Raw genomic sequence first — 27310 nt, 5'->3', positions numbered from 1 at the left:
AGTGGATTTATTTATGTATTTACTGTATATTGCTGCTGCCACGCAAATCTAAAATAAACATGCAATTTATTTCCCAGCTGTTTACCTTCACAGACATAACGTCTGTATTTGTAACTCGTATGTGTGAATGAGAACTCACATGCTGTGACAGCCGCTTTCTGTTTATGTGCTTCGGATGTGTGCACTCAGAAAACCGTATATCAGTAGTTTAAACTAATATGGTTTAAAATCCATGATTTCAGCACGATGAACATGATAATCAGAACCAAAACAGATGTTTTTAGTAGGTACGAGCTGTAATGGCAGAGCTCTATTCAGGAAAAGGGAGCGGGGAGCAGCAGCTTATTTGCATTTCAAGAGACAGGCATGAAAAACAGTTTGTTTCTGCTTCCACTCAAAATAGGCATTTTCAAAATGATATAATAAATGATCTGTGGGGTATTTTGAACTGAAACTTCACAGGCACATTCTGGGAACACCAGGGACTTATGTTACATATTGTAAAAGGGTCATAATATGTCTCCTTTAAGGAAAGGGTGAAAAAGCTCTCCTCTGTGTCTCTTGCATTCCATCCGTCTCTTTCTCAGAGACATGTGCATGTGCCTCTCACCCTCTTGCTTTTAATCGTACACAAGTTTGTCAGGTGCTCTGTATCAAAGGTGAACTGGACTGAAATCCTGCTAGAAAGTCTGGTTCAAACATGATAGCTGGTTTAAAGTTGGTCCAAGTTGGTCATTAGCAGTGTATACTGTAGGTTGTTCCAGTTGGTCATTGGCTGGTCAAGCTGGTTATGCTCTCAACTTGAACCAGATGTATGTTTTTTGGAACATGATAGCTGGTTTGAAGCAGGTCCAAGTTAGTCATCAGCTGCAACAAACAAGTTTCTAACTGGTTTATTGCTGGTTTTAGTTGGTCATTTTTTTGATCAATATATATTACACAGTGAATAACCAATTTGGACCAGTTATACACCAGTTTTCCATTCTCCAAACATCTTAAGCTGGAGTTTCTCATTCTGCATTGTGATTCCTCTTCATCTTCTCAAACCCAGAGAATCACTCAGCCCCTCCAGACGTCACAACCTACACCTCCGAACATCCCGTTCAGGTGGAGAGGCCACAGGTGTCCACCATACCCCGGACCACACCCAAATATGGCAACGCCAAACTCATGGAGACCGGAGATGGTGAGTGCACGAGAATGTGTCTGAAATAAAATGAGTGATGTTTTAGAGACATTAATGACAATTTCATTACAAAATTCACAATGAGCTTTGAAAGATTTACATGAACCTTTTTCCTAAATCATTTTGACAGCCCATCTAGCATTTCTCTTCCCCCCTAACTTTATTTTGGCAGATGGTTTTATACAGAAGAACTTGCATATAGTCCCCGTGCATAGCCTGAGCTTAAGAACACACTGGTAGTAGCTGGTATAAATGCTGCAAGAGTATTGGTTATTGTTAGTTCATACATAAAGCGTTACAATATGAACTCCTAAAATTTTGTGGTGTTATAATGTTCAAAATATTTTAATACGTTAAACTAAAACTACTAAACTGTAAATTGTCATTGTCATTGTGGTATTATATTAATATAATAATAATAATAATAATAATAATAATAATAATAATAATAGTGGATATAAATATTAAATGAAACACTTACAAAAAAAATAGGAAAAGGGCAAAAACAAATAGAAATTTTAAAGCATACAACTAAATTATTAAAAACTAAAAAAAAAAAAAAACTGAAATATAAAAAGAGACACTAATTTATATATGGTGTTGTAACGGTTGGTGTAGTTGTAAGTTGTATGTAAGCCCTGGAGATAGACAGTCTGTGAAATCTGCTCTGATGGATCCTCTGTTATAAAGCTGTGATTGAGGACACTGAGGACTCTTGGGATGCTTCTGAAGGCCGCATTTGACTGCATCTGTCAGGGTCATTAATCAATAGTGTTTGTAAAACTGATTTGTTTGGGGTAAGATGGAAATTGAGGTCTTGCATACAGAAGTAAACACTGAACATCTTCATTGTGCACATTCAGCCATCCATCTAAGTCTTGTGTGTGTATTAATAGGCTCGTTCAGGAAATTTGATTCATGTTTGAATGATAATATTCGTTTTTTTTCCTGGTTTGTGTGTGTTGTTGTGCATTAACACGTGTGTCTCTTCCTAAGGAGTCCCAGTTAGCAGTCGTGTTTCAGCTAAAATCCAGCAACTAGTAAACACGTTAAAGCAGCCCAGGCGACCTCCACTTCGAGAGTTTTTTGTTGATGATTTTGAAGAGCTCCTAGAAGGTAAGTGTTTGTCTCAGCATGAGTTTTTTGGAGCTTTTCAGGGCTGTTCTTATAAACAAACACATACCGACATACACAATCCCCGATTTGCAAACAAATGATTTGGTTGAAGTGGTTAGCATTGAATTAAATCGGTATTAAATTAAATATGTGTTAACCACAAAAACAGAAAAAATTAGTGATTATTCAAATGAACCGGCGATTCAACAATTGAACAAAAACAGCTATGCGGATTATTTATTTTTTGCCCCGTAAATGACCTTGTTTTGCCTCTTCAGTCCAGCAGCCCGACCCCAACCAGCCACGACCGGAGGGTGCTCAGATGGTCGCCATTCGAGGGGAACCGCTGGGAGTGGTCACTAATTGGCCACCATCGTTAGAAGCTGCACTGCAACGCTGGGGGACCATCTCGCCCAAAGCACCCTGCCTGACTACCATGGACACCAACGGCAAACCCCTCTATGTCCTTACTTACGGTAAAATAACCATATTTAATTACAGCCATACATATAACGACCACCATCCACATAGCGGATAGTGAATCATAGTGAAATAGAATAATATATTTTCTCCCTCATACATAAATGGCACAAACACTTTACAAGGCAAAACTTTCACAAAAGGACAGTAATCCAATTTCAAATAATCTAAAATATTGTTTAACATTAACATGAAAACAATTTGGACACTAAAGTCATACTAAATACAGTGAACTTTTTTTGTTAATGATTTTATTTAATTTCACAAACATTTCATAAAAGGTAGTTTCAAATTAAAATGAAGTTAGGTAGAGAAAAGCTTAATTTGTTTGCAATTAAATACTTTATATTAATGCGTTGTTTTTTTTTTTAAAGTGTGTTTATATACTAATTTACTTGTGTTCATCTTATGCTAACAGAAATAACCTTGTCTCCTTGTTTATTTATGCTCAGTCATGAGAGCAAGTTCATTAAAGGGCTTTTTTTGTGTAGTGTGTGTGTGTGTGTGTGTGTGTGTGTGTGAGGCTCTCAGCTGATTTTACTCAATGAGGATCCTGCCAGCAGTACATCACGGGTGAGAGTGTGAGGAAACGATTGCAGTGTGTGTGTCTGTAATGGATTGGTATTCCCTCTTATCTTTTTTCTAAAAATGATCATGATGATCAATTCTGAAAATGATCATCAAGCCACCTGAGCTTAATGATTTCTTCATCTTTAAACACACGCATACAGTTAATTCATCAAGACGCTCAAAGCTCTGACCAACAGACAACCTTCACTGCCTCGGTTTACAGTGTGAGCCAGAAAATGAATGGCAATGGCTGTTTGTGTGGCATACAGAACCCACCGGAGACTATCACCCTCCTCAGCTCATTAAAAACCTTGACCAAATCAAAAGAGTAATTAACTTTCCACAGAACGCAGGCGTGACGTGAGAGAGCTATCTCGCACAAAGTTTTGCGCACAGTGGGGTTTCATAGCCATGAGTTAAATCCTGATAACATCAGGTCAAAAATTCAGCAGGACAGAGGAGATAAACTGCTGAAATGCCCTGTGTGTGACTCATCCAGATGCTTAAACTTCGAGTAATTTGGTCATTTGGCCCCAATCCATGTTTGTCCTTCACTTGGCTTTCATTCTGCGGAATCTGTTCACTTTTTCCTACTTAAAGTTTTCTAAATGTATCTTAGAGTTTTCTCATGCACCATAAAGGTGCTCCATATGACTCACGCCTATGTTAAAGTCTTCTTGAAGTCATGATAGCTTTTTGTGAGGGAAAAAAAGGGAGCTGAATTAATTATTCACAGAAAATCTTCCTCTCTGTTTCAAATCTCATTTGCATTTACAAATATTCAAACTGGCAGATCGTTGGTTTGGCTTTGAGACCCAACAAGCAATAGAGTTTCGTATTCACGTCAAACTTGGTGCAACTTACCGTATTTTTCGGACTATAAGTCGCACCTGAGTATAAGTCGCATCAGTCCAAAAATACGTCATGATGAGGAAAAAAACATATATAAGTCGCACTGGACTATAAGTCGCATTTATTTAGAACCAAGAGAAAACATTACCGTCTACAGCCACGAGAGGGCGCTCTACAGGAGCACTGAGCAGCATAGAGCACCCTCTCGTGGCTGCAGATGGTAATGTTTTCTCTTAGTTCATTTCTCTTGGTTCATGTCAAATTAATTTTGATAAATAAGTCGCACCTGATTATAAGTCGCAGGACCAGCCAAACTATGAAAAAAAGTGCGACTTATAGTCTGGAAAATACGGTACACAACCATTCAAAACTTTGCATTCAGTACTTTACTTTCTTTTCTTTTTTTTCAGCAAGTATTCAATGTATTTATAATGTTATGATGCGTATACTTTTGAATGAATCAGTTAATCAATTTTCCTGCAAAAACATTAAGCAGCACAACTGTTTTCAACACTGATAATAAGAAGAAATGTTTCTTGTGCAGCAAATCTGCATATTAGAACGCTAAATTATCACGTTAGACTGAAGACTGGAGTAATGAAGACTGAAAATTAGGTTTTGCCATCACAGAAATTAATGATATTTTAAAATATATTAAAATAGAAAACCGTATTTGATATTTGAATAATTTTAATAAAAAAATGAGCAATAGAGAACCCTTTTTAATTATTTTTGAATATACTGAGACACAAATGAGATTTGATAACTGCAGGGTACTTTTGGTGAACTGACCCCTTGAGTGCAGTTATTTAGGATGTACTTCTTTTACACAGGCAAGCTTTGGTCTCGGAGCATTAAAGTAGCGTACAACATCCTCCACAAACTGGGCACCAAGCAGGAACCTATGGTCCGACCAGGAGACCGGGTGAGTGTGACAGAGCTTTACCAGACCACCTCAGTAAAGCACCTCATTAGAGGAACGTTCAGTACTAAATAACCTCTACATGGTGTTGATTACCTCTCAGAAATGCATGCAGGTTTGGAATGGTGGACTATCTATTTAATAACTCAAATAACATTTGTGTATGAAAGAATTAATTAAAAACTTGTATCAACAAAATGACACAGAACACAGTTTCTGCATTGAAACCCTTCGGAATTCTTTGCCCCATTGACTGCAACTTTGACTGTTTTTACAGTCAAAAGTTTAAGGGACGAGTCAAAATAATTGTCTGTGGTAATCGACAGCATGCTGCAGATGCTGAACATAGAGTATAACTTGTTTCGATCCCAGAACTTTTTTTTAATGACGGTGGCATTTCCTGCCGCATGCCGTGGTTTTAAACCCTGTCCCTGTCAGATTAGCATTCCCTTGTGTTTGAAGTCTGACACCTTTCCTCTCTTATCACTTCATGAGCAGGTGGCTCTTGTGTTCCCCAACAACGATCCAGCCGCCTTTATGGTCGCCTTTTATGGCTGCCTGCTGGCAGAGGTGGTGCCCGTACCCATCGAAGTGCCACTTACCCGAAAGGTGAGACTCTAAATATACCACAAAGAATGACTGTCACGTTTTCAAGCCTTCAGGTCTCCATTTTTAACACCATAACGCCTACCCACAATCCTTCTTCCCAACATTGACTCACATTGTCGAGTGCCAACCTGACAGTCTTTACAGCGCAAAATATGAATATTTATATATTATTCATGTTTAATGGTAAAGTGTTACAAAGTCCTTCTGGAAACTTGCCCTTGTAAATAATGTAGTGTCTTGCTCTCTGGTCTGCTGTCTATTTTTGAGATCCGTTATCTTTTCGGGATGTCAGGGTGAATGTTTCAGCGTGGACCCCTTGAGGCTGAAGTATTGCCTCAGATATGTATGTTTGAATTTTAGTGGTTGAAGTAAAGGAGGAGAGCTGCTTTGGCAAGAGTCAGTCTGATCCCTCGTCTGTCCAAAAATTCCAGGAAAGGACCTGGAAACTGGCAGAACACTCTCTGGCTTCCTCTGCATGCATTGCACTTCGCAAACCAATAAACTTCTGTCCAGTGCAAAAGTAGCTTTTTTTTTTGTTTTTCTGCATTTTTGACTTATAGCACACACAGAATAAGTCTTACAGAAACGTACTGTGCAAGAACCATGGTGCAGTGATTGTGTCCAGTGATACTTAGATGTAGATTCACATTTACGTTTATGTATTTGGCAGCCACTTTTAAATCGAGCCACTTAACATGCTTTCAAAATATGCAATTTCATGCATTTCTTGGGAACTGAACCCATGACTTTGGCCTGGCTTGTTTCATGCTTTACTGTTTGAGCTAGAGGCTCACCGATACATACTGTAATACTAAATGATTACCATATTCACATGATATTTGCATGATATTTATAGGTACTTTGTGGAATATCATGACAGTACCATGCTACATGTGTAGAAAACATGGTAATACCATGTATATATAAACATTACCCACATGGGGATGGAGTACCATGTACGTAACATAGATGATACATTTCAGTTAAAAAACTTGATACTATCATAGTACTGTGATATATGACATTGTACTGAATGGTATTTAAATTATACTTTAAGATACTTAAAATATTACCATAGAACCAGACCATGGTCCTTGAATATATATTTTGGTACTGAAAACATAATCCTGAACTTATACTCCAAATGCATCCAAAAAGCATAGTGTTTGTATCTGACAGCAAACCTGTACCATGGTATCGCCATATTCACAGTGCATTTTGTAAGGTCATGTCCAAAAACTAAGGTATTTTTTTAAATCTTTTTGATATTTTACTATGTAAAAAAGGCGATATGGATATTTGTCAGTTGGAGCTGATTTTAGAACTCATCCATCAAGAATAAAAGAGATGTTTAAGCACACCGCGGTATAATTTCTTTGCTGTCAGTTGGCGTCACCTCCCCTGCAGTGTATTTTGCTGCTGTACTGATGATGGATGTTAGCTGGTCTTAGCCTATCTGTGAGTGTGTGTGTGTGTGTGTGTGTGTGTGTACTAGGATGCAGGAAGTCAACAGATCGGCTTTCTCCTGGGCAGTTGTGGGGTTACTGTAGCTCTGACCAGTGATGCCTGCCACAAAGGCCTTCCAAAAGGACCCACTGGTGAAATACCACAGTTCAAAGGTCAGTCCGTTTATACACAACTTCATATAAATGATCTATAGTGTCATGGAGACAGACTTGTGATTTTTCAGAATAAAGTCTAGTCCATTTTACAACAAAAATTGGCTAAGAACTGCACACATTGGATAGTAAGAGACTGTTTGATTGACATAAAAACAACCAGTCACAGTTTGTGTTGTAACATCCCATTATCTTAGCAGCCATTGAGATTAGAGTCTTTGTACATTAACATTTAAAACTTTGGGATCAGGAATTTTGGTCTTGTTTTGTTTGTTTTTTAAATAAATTAATACTTTTATTCAGCAAGGATACATTTAATTGATCAAAAAAGACATTTATGATATTACAAAGGATTTCGGTTTCAAAAAAATCCTTTTTTTTTTTACTTTCTGTTCATCAAGGAATTGTTTCTTTCCACAAAAATATTAAGCAGCACAACTGTTTTCAACATTGATAATAAAAAGAAAGGTTTGTTGATTACCAAAGAGCAAATTGCGAGTGATTTCTGAAGGATCACGTGGCTTTGAGAGTAATCAAGCTGAAAATTCAGCTTTGCATCATAGGAATAAATTTCATTTTAAAATATAACTAAAATAGTGAGAGTCTGTATAGGGCAGCGAGGGAAAATCAGGAGCATGATGGGCCGTATCATGCGTGTGATATTATCTAAGCTGGACTGCTAGCAGTCAGCGTTTTTTACCCTGTCTGGGCCACAGTAAGATGAGAGACAGTATAAATAGAAAATGTAGAGGTAATGAGTCTGATATTGTTGTAATGATGTTGTAGTCCCGAGAGAATAGTCATTTAGCCCGAGGCGGAGAAAAGATGGACTTACTCTAATCCTGATGCACATAGCCATCATTTAGCCAGTAACCCTAATCACTCACTATCATTCCTTTGAATGATAATCACCACTAATAATGATAATGATAGTCATGGTTGACTCATTAAGCTGCATGAATATTAATAGAATTGTATGAATATTCATGTTTTCTCTCTATTGGGTCCCACCCACTCATCAGGATGGCCGAAGCTGCTATGGTTTGTCACGGAATCCAAACACCTGTCCAAGCCGCCCCGTGATTGGTTCCCTCACATAAAAGATGCAAATAATGACACCGCCTACATAGAGGTAAGCTTATCCATGAAATTATGACCGTTTTGAAAATATCAGGTTATTCACATCATTTTACTGGCTGTACATTCAAAGATTCTGCACAAATGGAAGCCATCAGTCTAGGATTGTTTTTTTCATATGCTGCACCCCACCAGCCACTATAATTGTTTTATGATATCTGATTGGTAGATATTCTATGACTCGAGCCCCAGAAATCAATATTTCCTAGCAGCATGCCGGGCACAGCTGCCTCCATTAGAGAGTCACTGGATAATGGATGATAAATGATTAATGTTTGTTTAATTGTGAATCGGGACTCTTGTAGGAGATGCTGGTTAATGGAGTGGGGCTGGTCTCATATTATTGAACCAGTTTTGAATGAGCTGTCTCAATGTTCTTCACCAGATCCCAGAAATCTGAGAGTCTGTGCAAAGTGGTCGGGTATCAGATGTCCAGTATTGGGCCAAAGTTTGCTTTCTGTTCTACTGTATGCTTTTTTTTTATTTTTTTTATTTTTATTTTTTGTAGTGCATGAAGAACACGTCCAGAAGAAAATATATCACTCCTAAAAGCAAAAGAAAAGAAAATAAGAATTGTATATTCTATGTATCTATGTAAAGAGAAAATAAAGCCCTTTTTTAGAACAATTGGCATTGTTAACATTTATCTTAATGACATAATGCACATTTGCATACAGTATATGCACAATGCATATATATATGTTTTCCCCATTATCAATTATCAAAGATATTTTATTTATAATATATATATAAAATATATATATTATTAACAGTGAAAAAAGAAAGTAGTAGTATTGTTTGATGTACTCCCACTAATTTATGCTAATTTTAATAAAAACAAACATTTTACTACTGTAATTTAATAATGTTTAAGAATAATGACAATCTAATAAGAATAAAGACCTCAAAATACTGAAAATGGAAATTGCTGGTAAAATTTCAAACTATTTATTAATCCAAAAATAATCCTTATTTCTTTATGCCAAATATATTCCTTATTTCTTGATGCAAAATATTATTTATCATTTTTATTTTAAGTTTAAATATGCCCTGGGCATTGACAGTAATTTTGACATGCATGCTTACAGTAGTGTGTTAACGGCCATGCAAAGTGTGTTTGTTGAGGGATTTGATGCGTTAATATTTGTGTTAATGATTAACATTTATGACACTCTTGTGTTTATTGATTTCCAGTATAAGACCTGTAAAGATGGGAGTGTTTTGGGTGTGACGGTGACACGGATCGCACTTCTTACACATTGCCAGGCTCTAACACAGTCATGTGGATACACAGAGGGTGAGTCCAACACACACACACACACACACACACACACACACACACACACACACACAGAGTCCATTGTCCTTTAATCTCCCTTCTCAGACAATAATGTAATAAATCTGTTTTCTCTTTGTCTTGCAGCTGAAATCATAGTGAATGTATTGGATTTTAAAAAGGATGTGGGTTTGTGGCACGGCATTCTAACTGTAAGTCATGCTTCTGAAAAAAATTATGTGAACATAAGATCATATGTTTCACATTCAGGGTGTTAATATGTCACTTCCTGTTTCCTTAGAGTGTCATGAACATGATGCATGTAATCAGCATCCCGTACTCGCTGATGAAGGTCAACCCTCTGTCCTGGATCCAGAAAGTGTGTCAATACAAAGGTCTGTCCGTCAGTCACTAAATGTCACGAAACTAAATTATATACAGAAAATATGTAGCAAAATATATATCACAAAATGTAATAATAACATATAATACAGTATTTTCAAGTTGATGTGAAGAAATTCATGTATACATTGTTTTGTTTTGAAATAAACTTTAAATATTTTTTTTTTTGTGCCTAAAGACTTTGAGTCTTTCTGTTCTGTTTTCATGAAACATAAACAGGACACATTTCTGTATAAATCATTGAAAAATCCTCATGGGACCCCTTACATCATGACAGCTTCATGAAAGATTTACTCAGAAATTTGCTAATGTTTCATGAATTCATTATTTGTAAGTGACAGTGTCATTTGATATTGATTTTGTATGTGTCCATTTCTGGTTGTGTGTAGCTAAAGTAGCTTGTGTCAAGTCCAGGGATATGCACTGGGCTCTGGTCGCTCACCGAGATCAGAGAGACATCAACCTGAGCTCCCTGCGCATGCTGGTGGTGGCCGACGGATCCAACCCATGTGAGTTCAGCTAGTGTTTTAACTCTTCCTTTCCCTTCCATCTTCCCCTTTTCTCTCACACCTATGTTTCTTCAAATATTCCTCTGACAGGAAACAAGCAGATGGTTAAGCAGCTCTTTACACACCCAGCAACCCTGCAAACAAGCTAAAAGCATCATTCATAAGTGTGTAATATAAATGCATACACTCAGATATGGCCTCTGGGATTATACTGGGATGAGTAGGATAGATGATGCCCAGAAGCTATTTCCTTATGTATGCAGATACATAATACACAAATGGACACACTGAAGGACAAAACATTCCTTCTGCCGCCTGTTTCCTTCAAATGCCAATGTAAATGGCAGTAAGATACAGTGAATGTATTTCTGATGGAATATTCGGGGTCATATGAGGGGAAACTTTCTTAGTCTTTTGAGATGAAGAGATTGATGTGCTGTGTAGCTGAACATTTATAATGCAAGGATCTCTTTCTAGTCCAAGAACATTTGGGTGAAACTCAATTTTCAATCCAAAAAAAAAAAGGAAAAGGCTTTAGAAGACATTTTTAGGGTAGAAAAATTGTTAATATATATGTAGTTTGAAGAAAATATATAATATTTTATTTGTCAGTAGCTTACTGAAAAATATCATTACTGCAATGTATTATAAATAATATAATAATATAAAAAATAATATCATTTTAATCATTTAAATGAAAGCTTATAGTAGTATTTGTTGAATTTAGCATTGCTTAAAAAAATTATTACTGTAATTGCAATGCAAATTTTAATTTCTTGAATTTAAGTATTTATCACAATAATGATAGTTTAAAATAAAATAGTTTTTAATTTAATAAAATCAACATCACAATGCAGCACATTAAATTGTCTTATAAATAGGCTGGATTTTCTTTATGGTTTTCTAATTTCTAATTTTTCTTTAGTTTTTAGAGTGAAATATGACAGAGCATGAATACCCATATATATATACTCAAATGTATTCTGTTATTTGGCATATCATGATGGACTAAAGTGTGAACAATCACAACAGAAGTCATTTACATATAGAAATCTTAAAGGTACAGTTGTAAAAACAGTCTGTTTAATTTTAAGGCTGGTCATGAGAAGTCTTTGGTGCAAGAAAGCTTAAACTTAAAAAATTAAATGATACAAAACTATACAATATGGCCTTTTAAATCTGGATTTCTTTTTTTTTTTTTTGCTTACTGTCACTTTAGGAGCTGTGTTCCCATTGTACCCAACAGTACATAAGAATGCATCTAAATGTGAGAACTGTTTTAAATGTCATATAAGACAGGCGACACATAACACGTAATCTCTCATTTTCTGCAGGGTCCATCTCATCGTGTGACGCGTTCCTCAATGTCTTCCAGAGTAAAGGTCTGCGGCCAGAGGTCATCTGTCCATGTGCCAGCTCAGCTGAAGCCCTCACCGTGGCCATCAGGAGGTGGGAGGAGTGCTGACACATTGACCATTCATTCACCCCCAAACTTCAGCTCATATTCATAAACCCTCACTTTTCCTTTCAGAACATGTAGATCTATCTGTGCCTCTTTTACGAGTTTCATAACAACCCCCGTCCTCCCCCAAAAAATGACAGAAATATGGACACAGACCATTTTTCTGTTGGTCAGACACAGATTGAAGTTGATGGTTCATCGAGAGAGCTTTACCGAAGTCTGTGTATGACTTTGATGCCTTTTTCCAAATCCATTTACAAGAAAGTGATGTTTTTTTTAGGCTGCCTCCATAATTACAGCCCTGAATAGTCCTGACATCTCTGCTTTGTGACCGAATCAAACTTGTGACAGAACGCAGAGCATATGGTTTTCATTCCACAGGATTAAGTCCATCGCTGGACGTTTTTACAGACCTTCTCTCTCTAAAAACAAATTTGAGGATGAGAACAGCTTGTATGAATTTGAACAAAAAATAAATTAATTGAAAGCTAATAAAAGAGCCTGGTGTCATAGATGAAATCATCACTCTCTAGTGAATTCAGGGGGGAAAAGTTGATTCAAAGGCGACTGATGATATGTAAGTCTGCTGTTTCTGTCATAAAAGAAGTGGCGTCATCGTCATTTGTGGATTTACCATGCAAACTAAGCATAACCTCATTTTTTTTTACCCTTCACACACATTTGCTTTGGCCTATGTGGTTCACAGAAAATGTCTTGCTCTGGTAATAATTTCCTTCCTCGTTAGTTCATTTTTTGCACTTCTGCTCTGTTCCAAAACTTAATGAACTGCCTATTTAGACAGCATGCTAGAAAAAAAACATTATGCCACCTTTTAAGATACCTAATTTTTAGAAATAATTTTTTTTTTACATTGTGCAATCACCCAGTATGCGGTGCAGGAATGGTCAACTATAAATATACTTTTATTATGTACTGCTAAATATAACAAATAAAATGGTCACTCAAATGCTTTTGGAACCAACTGTGAGTTTCACATCAGTTTCTTGTAATCTTCCTTAAAAGGAAGCTCCCTATGCAGTGTGCACACTAGTTTTGGAACACAGCTATTGTTTCCAGCATACTTCATCGGCACACCCTGTTTTATGTATTTTGCTCAAATGAAGCCTGCTGTACCTTGCCAGACATCTCTGTTAGCTTAAACGGGTGTCTTTTAGAGGAGGTTATGCGTGGGTGGGGCTTAGTGCTGTCCATCAGAACTAGTTGAACCAATCAACAACTTCTTCATCAGAACTAGTTGAACCAATCAGCTTCGTATTCAGGTTTACATAGCATTAGAGTCACTGTTAAATAATAATTTAATATATTGCACTAATCTGGCATTTTATTTCACATTTTAGGCCTACAGATGACAGTAACCAGCCACCGGGTCGAGGAGTGCTGTCTATGCAGGGTCTGAGCTACGGTGTCATCAGAGTGGACTCAGAGGAGCGTCTCTCCGTACTCACCGTACAGGATGTGGGCACCGTGATGCCAGGAGGTGCACATATGTACATGCATGAGTGGTTCTGAGAAAGTCTAAAATGTGGCTTTGCACATACTCTTGTAGATTTAATGTTAAAACCATCAAAGGAGAGCCTTGTGTAATGTGTACGCCTCTCTCTGCGTGCTGTATTTATTGCTTCATAAAGTGCGTAATGTGTTTATTGATGTTGTGTATGTGCAGCTCTGATGTGTGTGGTCAAACCAGAGGGAGTTCCTCAGCTGTGCCGAACAGATGAGATCGGAGAGCTGTGTGTGTGTTCCATCGCCACGGGAATGTCATATTATGGGCTCTCTGGCATGACAAAAAACACCTTTGAGGTTTGTGTCCTATCAGAGCAAGATCGATTTGGCTGTAGTTAGGTGGATTCTCCTACCCAGAATCCCCAGACCTCTGCTCGAACAGATGCTAAAGTGCTCTGATCAAAGTCTTTTCCAAAGGCTTTTTTGTTAAATTGCTCTGAAATAATGAAAATGGCATTTTCTCAAGGTCAGTTTGCACAGAGTGTTATCTGAAGGCTGTTTTCACCTAAAGTAAAAAAAAAAAGTAAAACAGGTGATTGTGAGATTAAGTTCAAGAAATTAATAAAAAATGAAATCACAAATGTGAGATATAAAGTCATACTATGAGATATGAATCCCTGATTGTAAGATAGCAACTTGCATTTGTGGGATAAAATTTCACAATTATGAGAAACAGTTGCAGTTGTTTATTTCAATGAGAAACAAAGTCGCAATTTTGAGATATTAAGTTGCAATTGCAGCCTGGGAGATATGAAAAAGCAATTTTGTGATAAAACACCAGAATCGTGTGATATAAAGTTGCATTTGTGGCAATTACTGTACAAGAAACAAAGTTGCAGTTGTGAGAGAATAAGTTGCAATTGTCACAGTTGTCAGATATGAATTTGCAGTTGTAAGATAAAATGTTGCAACTGTGCGAAGTACTTTTTCCTCGCAAAGGTGAAAATAGACTGTCATAAATATGACTACGACACACAAGTATTCAAGCAAAAATATTTATCCACAAACACTTTATATGTGTCGAGACGTTGACGAGCTAAAACTAATATCTGATGATAAAAACTATGACGAAATTTATGACGCGTCTTTGTTAACATGACAAGACGGGACTATTATGTTATTTGAGGACTACCGGACATTCAAAATGTGCACCCCTGTCAAAATGAACACTGGTGAAAATCTGTTGTGTTACTTTAATTCTAGAAGTTTAATATGAATTTAAAATCCCCTTTTTTAACCAATCAGTGAACATTTCACCGTAATGTACAGTGGATGAGAAGTAACCCCATAGCCAAGATTCTACAGATAATTTCCACATTTTTATACCGTTTTAAATTTACAAATGGATAGTTATATCAAAATTGTTGCCTTTTGTTTTGGAATCAGGTTTTCCCCATGAGCAGTTCGGGGGCTCTTATCAGCGAGTACCCCTTCACTCGGACAGGGCTGCTGGGCTTCATAGGCCCAGGTGGGCTGGTGTTTGTTTCTGGAAAGATGGACGGGCTGATGGTGGTGAGCGGACGGAGACACAACGCTGACGATATCGTCGCAACAGCGCTGGCAGTGGAGCCCATGAAGTTTGTGTACAGGGGCAGGTGAGAACACAACAAAAACAACCAAACAAACATAGCGTATTCTTCTTCGTCATCAAAGAAGAGGTGATATATATAGCACTTGAGCTTATTTGCTGTGGACATGCAGAGTGCAAATTAAATGGACTCAACACCTGCTGAGGTGGCAGAAATGAGAGCGTGTGCCCTGTGTGTTGTGTTGTGAGTTGTTCTGTTTTAGTTGCTTCTGTGAAATTACCTCGGGTTTTGTTTATCAGTTTTCTTACGCATTTACACACTAGATTCCAAGGCAACATTTCTCTTTTAGTTTAAATTGAAGTACTAAAATAACTAAAACTAAACAAATTCTAACTTCAAAAAATATTCTATAGACCTAAGAAAAAAAACTAATGAAAATGACAAAAGCATAACAAAATTACTAAACCTTTAACTAAAACTCAAAATGAATTGAAAACTAAAAAAACTGAAAACAGTAAAAAATAAAAATCGAATGCAAAACCAATAATATTCAATCAAGTGATACTAAAATAGCACTCTAGCACATTTTCATTTGTTTGAACGATTCCACAAAATAATTGACTTTAAATGTTGCTTCAAATATATGCAATAAATGTAATTATAATTCAGTGTTACAATGTTATGAATTACTTTTTTTGCGATCTTGTTGATCTTTAAAAACGTTTTCTTTTTTTGTAAATTATGTTTGTTGATTATTGTAATTCTAAATTTAATTATGTAATTAGTAACAGTTGTTTAATTTGTATAATTATTATTGTTAATTTAAATATTTGTAATAATAATAATAATAATGCTTAATGAATTTATATTCTGTTTACCAACATAAGCATGTCATGGTTTGAGATGTTTAATGGGTTGGTCCAGAGCTGGATTTTTGAGGGTCTAAATCTCTATTCGGTATCTCTATCTTCAGGATAGCGGTATTTTCTGTGACGGTCCTGCATGACGAGAGAATTGTGGTTGTAGCTGAACAGCGGCCGGACTCCACAGAAGAGGACAGCTTCCAGTGGATGAGTCGTGTGCTGCAGGTGTTTGTCCTTTTTGTACCCACCCTTGCTTATCGATTCGGGCAGTGGCGAATTGCTATTCCCTTTCTGTCTGATGGGAGTCACCTTAATCGCTGCATAACCCCAGTCACCATCCAAACTGAATTTCAGATTGTGCTACTGCTGACCTGCATACTTTCTGTCAGCACTTTACATGTCTTTACCGGCATGCAAAAATAACCAGACGCACTCAGGCTCACAGGCTGGCCTTCATTTCCACCCAGACGGTTTCATTCCACTCTTTTGTTGTGGGTCATTAATCTTGCAAATATAGTATTTTTTCCTTCCACTTCCTGAATTCCCATTTGGTAGTTTGGTTCTCCATGAGGCATCGGTAAAGGTCAGTTGCTGCATCTGTTCTCAGCTGGCAGCCTGTTCTCAGCTCCTTACGAACTCTGTTTTTAAACCACACCTGACAATCCAATACATCTCTTTCTGCAGGCGATAGACAGTATCCACAACGTCGGGGTGTTTTGTTTGGCTTTGGTGCCCGCTAACACCCTTCCCAAGACTCCTCTGGGAGGGATCCACCTGTCGGAGACCAAGCAGCTGTTTTTGGAAGGCTCCCTACATCCCTGTAACGTCCTAATGTGCCCTCACACCTGCGTCACCAACCTGCCCAAACCCAGACAGAAACAGCCAGGTCTGTCTGCAGCAAGGTCACCTCAGATGTCGTACAAAATTAGAACCATCAGAAATGCTGTGTGCGTGGTGTTGTCTGTTTGTTTGTGATGATCTTCCCGTGCTCGCTCCTGCAGAGATTGGACCCGCCTCTGTGATGGTAGGAAACCTGGTCTCAGGGAAGAGGATCGCTCAGGCCAGCGGCAGAGATCTGGGGCAGATCGAAGACAATGATCAGGCAAGAAAGGTGTGTGTGTGGTAACATGGGGCCTCGATTTTCATGCATCGTTCACTCTCCCTTCCCTCTCATTCATTCCTCACCTCCAGCAAATGGAGTCCCAACCGGCCAAGAATAGACACAAAAATAAGCACATATTTGTGTTTAAAGCCATTGTTTCAGTTCATTTGAATAACTGGTTCTGAGATATAATCTGCCTTAGGGTGCTTTATAATGGCTCTCAGAGATGTAGCACCTGGGTCCAAAACTGAGAAAAAGTGCTCATCATGACGTATTTTCGGACTGATGCGACTTATACTCAGATGCGACGTATAGTCCGAAAAATACGGTAGTTGTTTTCCTCTAGTCGTTTTTTCAAAATAAAATAAAAGCATAAAATATGAGATGACTAATTCTCTTGCACCTGTCATAAAAACGTGTAGCCAGATTGTGATTTTCTTCCCCGAGTTTTCATTTTTGTGGCTTAATGTTAGGAATATTCCACATATATTGCCACATGGATAACTTTAGGCCTCTGATAGTACATTTTCCAAGTTACTTGACAATGGATGAGTCACAACAGATGTTTGTTGGTGTGGATTTGAAACGCCTGTGTCTCTTACATCAGTGAGAGTCAGATAATCAATCTTACAGTTTGACTTAAATATGTTGCAGTCCCTTATAAAAGTTACCGGCCAACTTATAAAACACATTTGGCACCTGCTGAGTGTTCATTTTGGACCCTGTGTGGCATGCAGTAATTGTCCCAACTGGATTTGTGGTAGAGGAACTGACCCCTGACAGCTTGTCAGACCTCTTTCTCTCAGCTAGCATTGTTTCATACCCGACCCCTACAGAGAGCATTCCGGGAAACTGTTAAAACATTATGTCACCGAACCAGAACTTAACAATTTTGTGCTTCTAAAACATGCCTTTTTTGCCACTTAAAAATGTAAAGCACTCCATTAGAATAATGATTGCATGCTGGGATCTGTTTGGGAGGGCTGGTTTGGTTATTTTTTGTGCTGTTTTGTGTTGAGTCTTTGGTTTTGCTGTGCTGTCAGTCAACCACCTCAACGCAAATACAATCCATTCCGCTGCCCTCTCAGGCTGAAAGATGGCAGCCATTATTCCATCAGTGTCTGCTGTGCACAAAACCGTAACCTTAACACACACACACAGCTGTCGGCCGCACACACAAACCACATACACAAACATGTGCACAGACCCTAAAATACACAGACACACAGTGCCGCAACAGTTGTTAACTGCATGCCTTCCTCATCCTCTCTCTTTTTCTCATTCCTTCACACCCTTCTGACATCGACAAATGTTATCTCCGCCATCTGCGCCGCTCAAAGAAACACAGCCGTACATGACTATTCCATTTTTACACCCCCCAGCTTGTGTTGTTGTTGTTTTGTGTTGCTTCCATCCATTCATGCCTATGAAAATCGGGCCCATTGAGTGAATGGAAATGGTTTTATTTCATTCTTTTAAGAGGAGGAATTCAATCCGATGTGAGAATAACTCTGGGAGATGAGGTAACACATGACTGCATTCACTTTGAGCCTTCAGATAACACCAGCGCCACTTGCTAACGACTTTTAACAGGTCTTACTAATTGCAAAAAAAAGCATCTTTTGTGTTTAACAGTTACTCTTTAAATGTCATGTTACTTTTATAATATTGCATTTGATAAAACAATAAATTATATCAGGCTTGTTTAACACCAACTTACTTGTATGCAAACAAATAAAACAAACTGTGTATTAACATTTTCTGATTCAACTTGTGAATTCTGATATGGCTCTTTTGGGAATATTATATAATCTCCATTAAATACTTAAATCTCTTGGATTTTGTAATAATCATCTCAGACTTCCTTTTTCCACCCATAGTTCCTCTTCCTGTCTGAGGTGTTGCAGTGGAGAGCCCAGACCACCCCAGATCACGTGCTCTTCACCCTCCTCAGCTCAAAGGTATGATGTGTATTTGATACTCTATATTTTCTTTTAAATATGTGTGTGTGTGTGTGTGTATGTATATATCTATATCTATATCTTTATCATTTTTTAAGTATATTTAATTTAATTAATGAAAACTCCTTGTAATTAAAGAATAGCACTAGCATTCTGGGTTAAGAAAGTGTAAGCTAAAGATTAACCTTGTTTTCAAGTGTGATCCAGTACTTGGCAAAAATGTCTTAGTTTCTGCACTGTTTCCCTGCTCTAGGGGGCAGGATTTGGTTTCATAAATGATGTTACCCTGGTTTTTTCTAGGGATACATTTTTTAAATATGTGGCCATTTATCATCTCGGTCTATTTTGAACACCACATGCCCTCCATAGAAAAGTTGTGATAACTCATCCTGAACTGAGAACTGAGGCAACTGATATGTTTGTGTATGTGTGTGAACATAGGGAGCAGTCCTGAGCTCACTGACGTGTCTTCAGTTGCATAAGCGGGCGGAGAAGATCGCAGCCATGTTGATGGAGCGAGGCCACCTGCAGGATGGTGATCATGTTGCACTGGTGTACCCGCCTGGTACGACACCATCAGCTACAAATCTACAACTTTAAATCTGTGATAAGTCCAACTATATTCATACTATTATACTCATTTAAACCAGGGGTCTCAAATTATGTGGCATCAGGTGAACAGAAGAACAGTTTAGTGCATTGAAGATGTCCCTAATATTATATTCAGAAAGGACAGCAGACACATCACAATCTGGCTTGGATATAATGGTCAGAAATGATTTAAAGGGATAGTTCACCCAAAAATTTTAAATGTCATTTACTCCCCCTCAAGTTGTTCACACCTATATGAGTGTCTTTCTTCTGTTGAACACACGAAGATATTTTGAAGAATGTTGGGAACCAAACAGTTGACGTTAGCCATAGTATTCTTTTTCCATACTATAGAAGTCAATGAGTACTGTCAACTAGGGCTGCACGATTTTTGGGAAAATGACATTGCGATATTTAATTTTTCTGTGACATATATTGCGATATGAAATTTAATCAAATTTTTTCTTACAAACAAAAATGGGGTGAGCACACTTAAATTCTCATTTTAAATGATTTAAACATCGACACCATCGTGTCAATTGATTAATATGCGCGAGGGAGAGAGAGCAAGACAGCGCTCGTGTTGTTTGAAGATGGTGAGAGTGCGGCCGGGGCTCGCTCTCTCTCTCTCTCTCACGCGCGCTCTTTCTCGCACTCTCTCTCTCGCGCTCTCTCTCTATCTCGTGCGCTCTCGCTCTCTCTCTCTCTCTCTCTCTCTCTCTGCCATGTTAAACTGACAGGACTTAAACACATGTAAATGATAAACTTTCACTCTATGATGGTTAAGCTGTGCAATCCACGAATCACATTCGTCAAGGGCCGGGGATCAGCTGGCCCGTACATTTAATGAATAACGGATCAACTACGACTACATCGCACATCCTTGTGCACATCCATTGAAGTTATTTAAACTGATAATTTGAGACCACTAAATTAGGATTAAAGTTTAAATCTACTTGTATATTTATATGCATTTTTAATTTACAGGTATCGATTTGATTGCTGCCTTTTACGGTTGCCTGTATGCCGGCTGTGTACCAATTACAGTGCGACCCCCTCATCCGCAGAACATTGCCACTACCCTGCCCACTGTGAAAATGATTGTGGAAGTGGGTGTTTTCCTCAAGTCCTTCCTTATGTAGTTTATGATATGTTAAAAAAATGGTCGCTAATGTATAAATTTGTGTTCAGGTGAGCCGATCGTCTTGTGTGATGACCTCACAGGTCATTTCCAAGCTCCTGAAGTCAAAGGAAGCGTCTGCCGCTGTGGACGTCAGGGCATGGCCTCCTGTTCTGGACACAGGTGAGAGTGGGTCAGGTCAGGTGGCTTCTTTAAAATGTCTAAATGAGCATTCATTTAATATCTAACATGTTTTCCAGATGATCTGCCAAAGAAGAAGCCCCCTCAGCTCTACAAACCCTCCAATCCAGACACGCTGGCTTACTTGGACTTCAGCGTCTCCACTACTGGGATGCTTGCAGGAGTAAAGGTGAATGTTAATCATCCCCTGTTGTGTGTAATAAGAAACCCCTGCTCTGTGTTTCCCCAACACAAAAAAACAGGAAGAAAACGTTTGGAAACTCATCTCACAGACATCAAATCCTCTCAGCTGGTGAGATCAGGTGTCATATGCACAGAGGAACTTTTCTTCTTTTATTGTTTAGAGATGAAAACCAGGTTTTGAGCACGCAGACGCTATTATGTCATAGGAGCCACAAGTGTTTGCAGAGACCACCCAGTATGGTGTAGTTCTTCTGATCTTTTGACTAAGAACTGATCTGTTCAGCCCCATACACTTCTATTTACTAGCATTTCCACATGGCAGCCCACAAAATAACTAGTCAAAAAATTTTTTTATGTGGTTTTAGTTTTAGCTAACAGTTTTAATTATTTATGTATTTTCATTTGTTATATATTTTTATGTCTTCTCAGATGTCCCACACAGCCACCAGTGCCTTTTGCCGTTCTATAAAGCTCCAGTGTGAGTTGTATCCCTCTCGTGAGGTAGCCATCTGCCTGGATCCGTACTGTGGCCTCGGCTTTGTCCTCTGGTGCCTCTGCAGGTGAGAGGAGCCGCCTGATGCAATCACAATTATTATAATAGAGCAGATTGAAGACCTGGTCACACCAAGTCTGAATTTACAGCATGGAAAAAAACATGTGTAACAAAATTTCAACCATGAAACAATGGATCTTTATTAACTTGTTCAGGCTGCGTCTACAATATCGTTGATTTGTCTTTTTTTTTTTTTTCATCCCTAAGTTTGTAAAAAACAAGCAATAATTGTATTTACAGTTAGAATGTGACTCTGTAGGGCAAGGCACTGCACGAAATAAATGTTAAAATATAATTTTTAATTTAAATAAACTATTTATTCTTAGAATTATATATTTTTGGAGAACCTTTACTTAAGTGCTTTACAGAAAAACAAATACAGTATAATATAAAAACTAATTCAGAGAATAAAAAAATAAATAAAACCTATTAGAGTTTGCACTTTGTTAAATATCTTTCAACCTGTAAGCCGTCACCTTATACTTTATAGTTTCTTTTTACAAGACTTAATCATAAATAATTTATATACTTGAAATTTTAATCACTTACTTATCTTGGCTGTCTAAAATTATATGCAGTTTTCACCTCTTGTAACTTAAATAAAAGTTTTTTGCCCAGAAGAATGAATAGTGCTCTCACAAAACTAAAAGTTATTTTACTAAAAAGTTTTTTTCTTTATTATGAGTCAGTTACTGTAATGATGATTGTAATTAGAACTGAGGAACAGCTCAAAATGCGGTAATCATTAGCATGCCCCAGATGCTGTCATTTTGAACCTGGACTATTTCTTTCAATTGTTTGGATATGTAACAATTCAGTCATAAAGTTACAATTCATCTTTGGAGTATTTTATATTTCCCTGTCATTGAAACACTGATGGCTGAAACGCACAAGTATTGAACCAGTTTCTCAATAGACTGCTGCCTTGAAAAATCTTGGTTTTGTGCTGCGCTCACACGGGTGTGTGTTTTTCTGCTGTGCTGGGCTTCTCTAGTGTAAAAGTGTGTGCTCAGCTCCTGTCTCGCTTGACTGATGTGTTGTTCTCCCAATGTGTCTTATTTGTCAGGGTGGGTAGGTTCCACTGCTCTTGTGTTGTGTGTTGGTAACGTTGTGTTTTCTTCCGTCTCTTCCCACTGGGTGAAGTGTGTATTCAGGCCATCAGTCCATCTTGATTCCCCCGTCCGAGCTGGAGGTGAACCCTGCTCTGTGGCTGCTGGCTGTCAGTCAGTTTCGGGTCAGAGACACGTTCTGTTCATACTCCGTCATGGAGCTTTGCACCAAGGGGTTGGGCCTGCAGACCGAATCTCTCAAGGTACCAGATTCTCTCGAAACTGTCAATCATTCACTTGTTTTTCTTCTTGAGGAAGCTCTAAGATTTCATGTTATATTTGCAGCAGTGTCAGAAAGAAGGTGATTGTTGGTGGTCTTGCGTCTGTGACTGTGTGTAATTAAGGTCTGTTCTGAGTTAGTGAAGGAAAGGCCGTCCGTGCCTCCTGGCGAGTCTGTCTTGTAAAGTCTTGTTTTATTTACTCTGATTTAGTCAGTGCCATACTGCAGTCTGGAGCCGAGTACAGTTTATTAACATCACAACAATCAATGAGGAGGAAAAATGGGATATTTTTTGGTATAATGAGGTAGAACTGTGAAAATGTTTTCTTTTACTCAGATTTTGTCATTCCAACTCCCTCAGTTTTTTTTTTTTTTTTTAATGAAGCTTAAAGTAAAACATTATAATAAATTTATATAATGTATAAACTGACCCAATTTACTTTTAGTGCATGTTATTTTAAAGAAAAAAGTTATTATATTCTATAATAATATTATAATCCCAATAATCGAACTGAACAAGCACTTTCTCTCTGCTGCCACATGAGCATTTCCTTTTAATTATTGATACACTGTGTTGGTGTAAACATGTATTTATTTTTTATTATTTATTTTTATGAATATGGGTGTGTATGAAAATATTCAGGTAATGCACAGCAGAATTTTCTTTCCACTTGTACTATGGCAATAATAAACTGTATTATATTATATTATATTATATTATATTATATTATATTATATTATATTATATTATATTTCTGACTCATTATGGTCATGATTATAATTATATAATATTATGTAATGTATTATAATAATAAAAGCCTCTGACATTAGCTGATAAGAAATAATCATTTAAAATTATTAAATAAACAATAATATTTTAATATAAAAACATTAGAAATTATATTATATTAATTATATATATTAATATTTAAATGTTAATGTTATATAAAAAAATCCAACTTTTTTTTGACATATTTGGGGGTGATTATTTTCTATACCTAATGTGTATGTATATGTACAGCATCTATGTCTCTTCTTACTTTTAAACGGCAGTAGTTTTTGTTACACTTTTAAAATTTCAAGTCTGATGACTCATTTGCTCTCTTTCTCTGTCCTGTCTCTAAGTCCCGTGGACTTGACCTGTCCCGCGTAAGGACGTGTGTGGTTGTAGCCGAGGAAAGGCCCAGGATAGCCCTCACCCAGTCCTTCTCCAAGCTTTTTAAGGACCTGGGCTTGCACCCGCGAGCCGTCAGCACTTCCTTCGGATGTAGAGTGAACCTGGCCATATGCCTGCAGGTTAGTAACGTTTGAGTGCGCGTGTCATCTGTTAATCTGGTGCTGACCAGTAAACACGAGGCAGAGCTTGGGCTGTAATCCCAATCCCAGCGTTGTTCCTGCAAGCCGACTGCAGCCGGGATTAGTGTTCAGACTTTGCTGAGAGGATTTCACTGTGCCTTTAGGTTACGTTCCGAGTGAGAGTAGTGCAGCATTATTGGATATCCTGAGGTTGTAGAGGTAAAATCAGGTCACCACTGAAAGAAACATATATGTGGAACACATGTCAAAAATAGTACTTGTCAACTGATATGGGGTTTTCCAAAGCTGCTGCTGAGTAGAAGGAGCAGTTGGTGATATAATGCTGGTATATTATTATTTATATATACATACAGTATAGCTGTTTTTACTGTATTTTTGATCAAATAAAAAAAAAGACTTCATTAAAAACATTTAAAAAAACGTACTAGCCCCAAACCTTTAAACGGTAGTGTATAAAATATAATAAATTAAATTATAATAAGCATTTCATGCCCATTTATTTATTAATTTGCCAAGCATCTATGCATTAAGTGGGATAATGCACAATCTGATGGCCTTTTTCACTAAATAAACCTTCCTATGGTAACACAAGACTCTGGGAGAGTTTGTTTTGGAATAAGAGCAGTAATAACTTCCACCCACCTGCTTTCATGAAGATTTTTTGTTACCAGGCAAAAAGCACCACACCACACAGTCATACTACAGATGTTTCTATGGTTACATACTAGAGATAGAGTATGAATTATTTTACACCTAGGAGTCTAATGACCATTGAATCATAAAATAGTCTAAACAACCTCAAAAGCAAAAATTCACCTAAAGGCGAAATGAGAGATATTTTACAATATTATTATATAATATATAATTATAAAATATTATATAATCTATTACAATAACAACTTTGGTGACATCAGCTGCTAAGAAAAATAATTGGAAAATATTATAGTTAAAAAATAAAATGTAAATGTGTACATGTATAACTTTGTGAATATCATATTTACTTATAAGACTGTGTGGGTCAGGAAAAATAATACTGACCAATAATATCTTCAGATCTTCACTTCTTATTTTGACAGTCTGCATATTGTTTTTTGTTCTTTTGTCCCACATTTCATGCTTCTCATTTCCTTCTTTTGTATTTCATATTTAATCCCTTTTCTTTGTCACATCCATAAATCTTCACCCTGTATTCCTCTTTCCTCACTCTCTCTCCGTTTCTCATCTGCTCACTCGCTGTTGTAGCCCCACAGACTCGGGAAGCTTGCAGATCAGGTAGGGAAGTCCAAAAGCTCCCGGCTCGATCTGGCACTGGGTGTGGAATGGGGTCCGACTTTGCTTTTTTTTTTTTTTACCCCTCGGCTGCTGGGCTCTTGATTCTTGCGGTGTGTGGCTTTTGCTAATGTAGTGGAAGTGAATGGCCGGATCCATCCAAATCAGTGTGACTAATTTATCAGACTAATCGCTGACCTAATGGGCTGCTTTCCTGGGCTCAGTTTTGAAAAGGAAAGATGCCCTCGGTTCGATCTTACCTCCGAGCGGTAAGATCCAACCCTCCCCGAGTGAGATGGCAGCTCACCTGGACTTACACCGGGGTTAAGAGTTGAGTGTTATTGTGCAGCTGCAGTCATTAATAGTGTTCCTGTAGCATAGAGCTCTATAATCACAGCCATTAGCTGGAATCGTGCTTCCCCTCCCCTGTCCGTCACATTGTTTTGCCGTGACATCACAAGCACAAAGGGCTTTATTCGGAACACGAGTGCCTACACATGAAATATCACCGAATCCAGCACTGTGTGAGTCAGTGATCTGAAATGCATCTCTTAGGACCGTGTCTTGTGGACAGAGCCGATTGGTGTGCTTCAGACACAGGGAGACCTCTACTGGCCTGTTTTTGATTGGGAACTACATATTAGAGAGTGCTGTAGGGATGACTTGTTTTTGTATGCCAAAACCTGGGAACAACCATTTTTTTAGCACTTCCAATTCCAACGTCCCAAAGTCAATGGATTTTAAAGTGGGTTTTTTTGTTAAAGGCCTGAAATTAGGACACAAAAGCACAAAGATATTTTCACACTTTATTCTGTGACATCAGAAATAGCCTTTTAGTTGAAAAAGACAATTGCTAACATGTCGCTAAATTGGAATACCAAGGTTGTCTGGGACATGAAAGGGTTAATTCACACAAAAATGAAAATTAGCCCATAAATTTCTCACCCTCAAGTCATCCAAGGTGTATATGACTTTCTTCTTTCAGACGTATCCAGTCGGAGTGATTTAAAATTTCTTGTCTTTGATCTTTCAAGCTGTTTCATGCCACTCAGCGGGTGTTGCATGCATCAGTCCAAAAGAAGTTAAAACAATAAAAAGCACCTATCCATAAAAATAAAATAAAATAAAAAGTGTCTTACGCCTTCTGTAACGAATCGATGCATTTTTTATAAGAAAAATATCCATGTTCAATATGTAATATTCACTTTAATGTAGCTTGCACTCACTGTTGTACATGGAGGCAGTTCTGGAGCGGACTGGATCCGTCTGAAAGAAGGAAGTTATAGACATCTAGGATGACTTGAGGGTGAGTTAACCCTAAACGTGAGCTAACCCTTTAAACGTCTTCACACCAAACAAGTGCTTTAGCAAATGAAAGTGAAATTGCACTCTTGCAAAAAAGAAACGATTACGACCCAGAAAGACTAAACAAGACGTAAGAATCAAAATCAAATGTTTGTTGGTGCCAGAGCTTATTTTCTGCAATAATCCAAAATCCAATGGAAAAATCTTACTGGGTTTTTATCAAGGAAACCAGGGTGATGTTGACTTCTGTGTTTGTCTATCAAAATACATAATCTCTGTAGTACAATACTCTAGATATTGTTACGTTCAGATGGAGTTGAGTC

The 27310-nt window shown here is 37.7% G+C and overlaps 1 protein-coding gene across 13 annotated transcripts in view; it reads left to right on the top strand.

The window, feature by feature from the left end:
* LOC127946537 (disco-interacting protein 2 homolog C) overlaps nt 1-27310 on the top strand; it is a 99020-nt gene that overhangs the window by 65442 nt on the left and 6268 nt on the right. For 4 of the 13 annotated variants that reach the window (XM_052543171.1, XM_052543168.1, XM_052543176.1 and 1 more), the window contains 27 exons: nt 1052-1186; nt 2183-2302; nt 2581-2778; nt 5038-5129; nt 5625-5735; nt 7231-7354; nt 8377-8486; nt 9686-9788; nt 9915-9979; nt 10069-10162; nt 10559-10678; nt 12013-12127; nt 13499-13638; nt 13825-13961; nt 15051-15259; nt 16167-16281; nt 16741-16942; nt 17058-17167; nt 19039-19119; nt 19561-19684; nt 20698-20819; nt 20902-21013; nt 21091-21200; nt 21644-21774; nt 22911-23079; nt 24222-24392; nt 25656-25685. In XM_052543171.1, the coding sequence (XP_052399131.1) occupies nt 1052-1186; nt 2183-2302; nt 2581-2778; nt 5038-5129; nt 5625-5735; nt 7231-7354; nt 8377-8486; nt 9686-9788; nt 9915-9979; nt 10069-10162; nt 10559-10678; nt 12013-12127; nt 13499-13638; nt 13825-13961; nt 15051-15259; nt 16167-16281; nt 16741-16942; nt 17058-17167; nt 19039-19119; nt 19561-19684; nt 20698-20819; nt 20902-21013; nt 21091-21200; nt 21644-21774; nt 22911-23079; nt 24222-24392; nt 25656-25685 (3350 nt within the window). The remainder of the gene's footprint in view (nt 1-1051; nt 1187-2182; nt 2303-2580; nt 2779-5037; nt 5130-5624; nt 5736-7230; nt 7355-8376; nt 8487-9685; nt 9789-9914; nt 9980-10068; nt 10163-10558; nt 10679-12012; nt 12128-13498; nt 13639-13824; nt 13962-15050; nt 15260-16166; nt 16282-16740; nt 16943-17057; nt 17168-19038; nt 19120-19560; nt 19685-20697; nt 20820-20901; nt 21014-21090; nt 21201-21643; nt 21775-22910; nt 23080-24221; nt 24393-25655; nt 25686-27310) is intronic. The other 9 variants (XM_052543180.1, XM_052543169.1, XM_052543178.1 and 6 more) reach the window with 3 other exon arrangements.

This window comes from Carassius gibelio, chromosome A24 (genome assembly GCF_023724105.1).
Source record: "Carassius gibelio isolate Cgi1373 ecotype wild population from Czech Republic chromosome A24, carGib1.2-hapl.c, whole genome shotgun sequence".
Lineage (NCBI taxonomy): Eukaryota > Metazoa > Chordata > Actinopteri > Cypriniformes > Cyprinidae > Carassius > Carassius gibelio.
The sequence above is the reverse complement of the archived record's forward strand: the minus strand, read 5'-3'. Positions and strand labels throughout refer to the sequence as shown.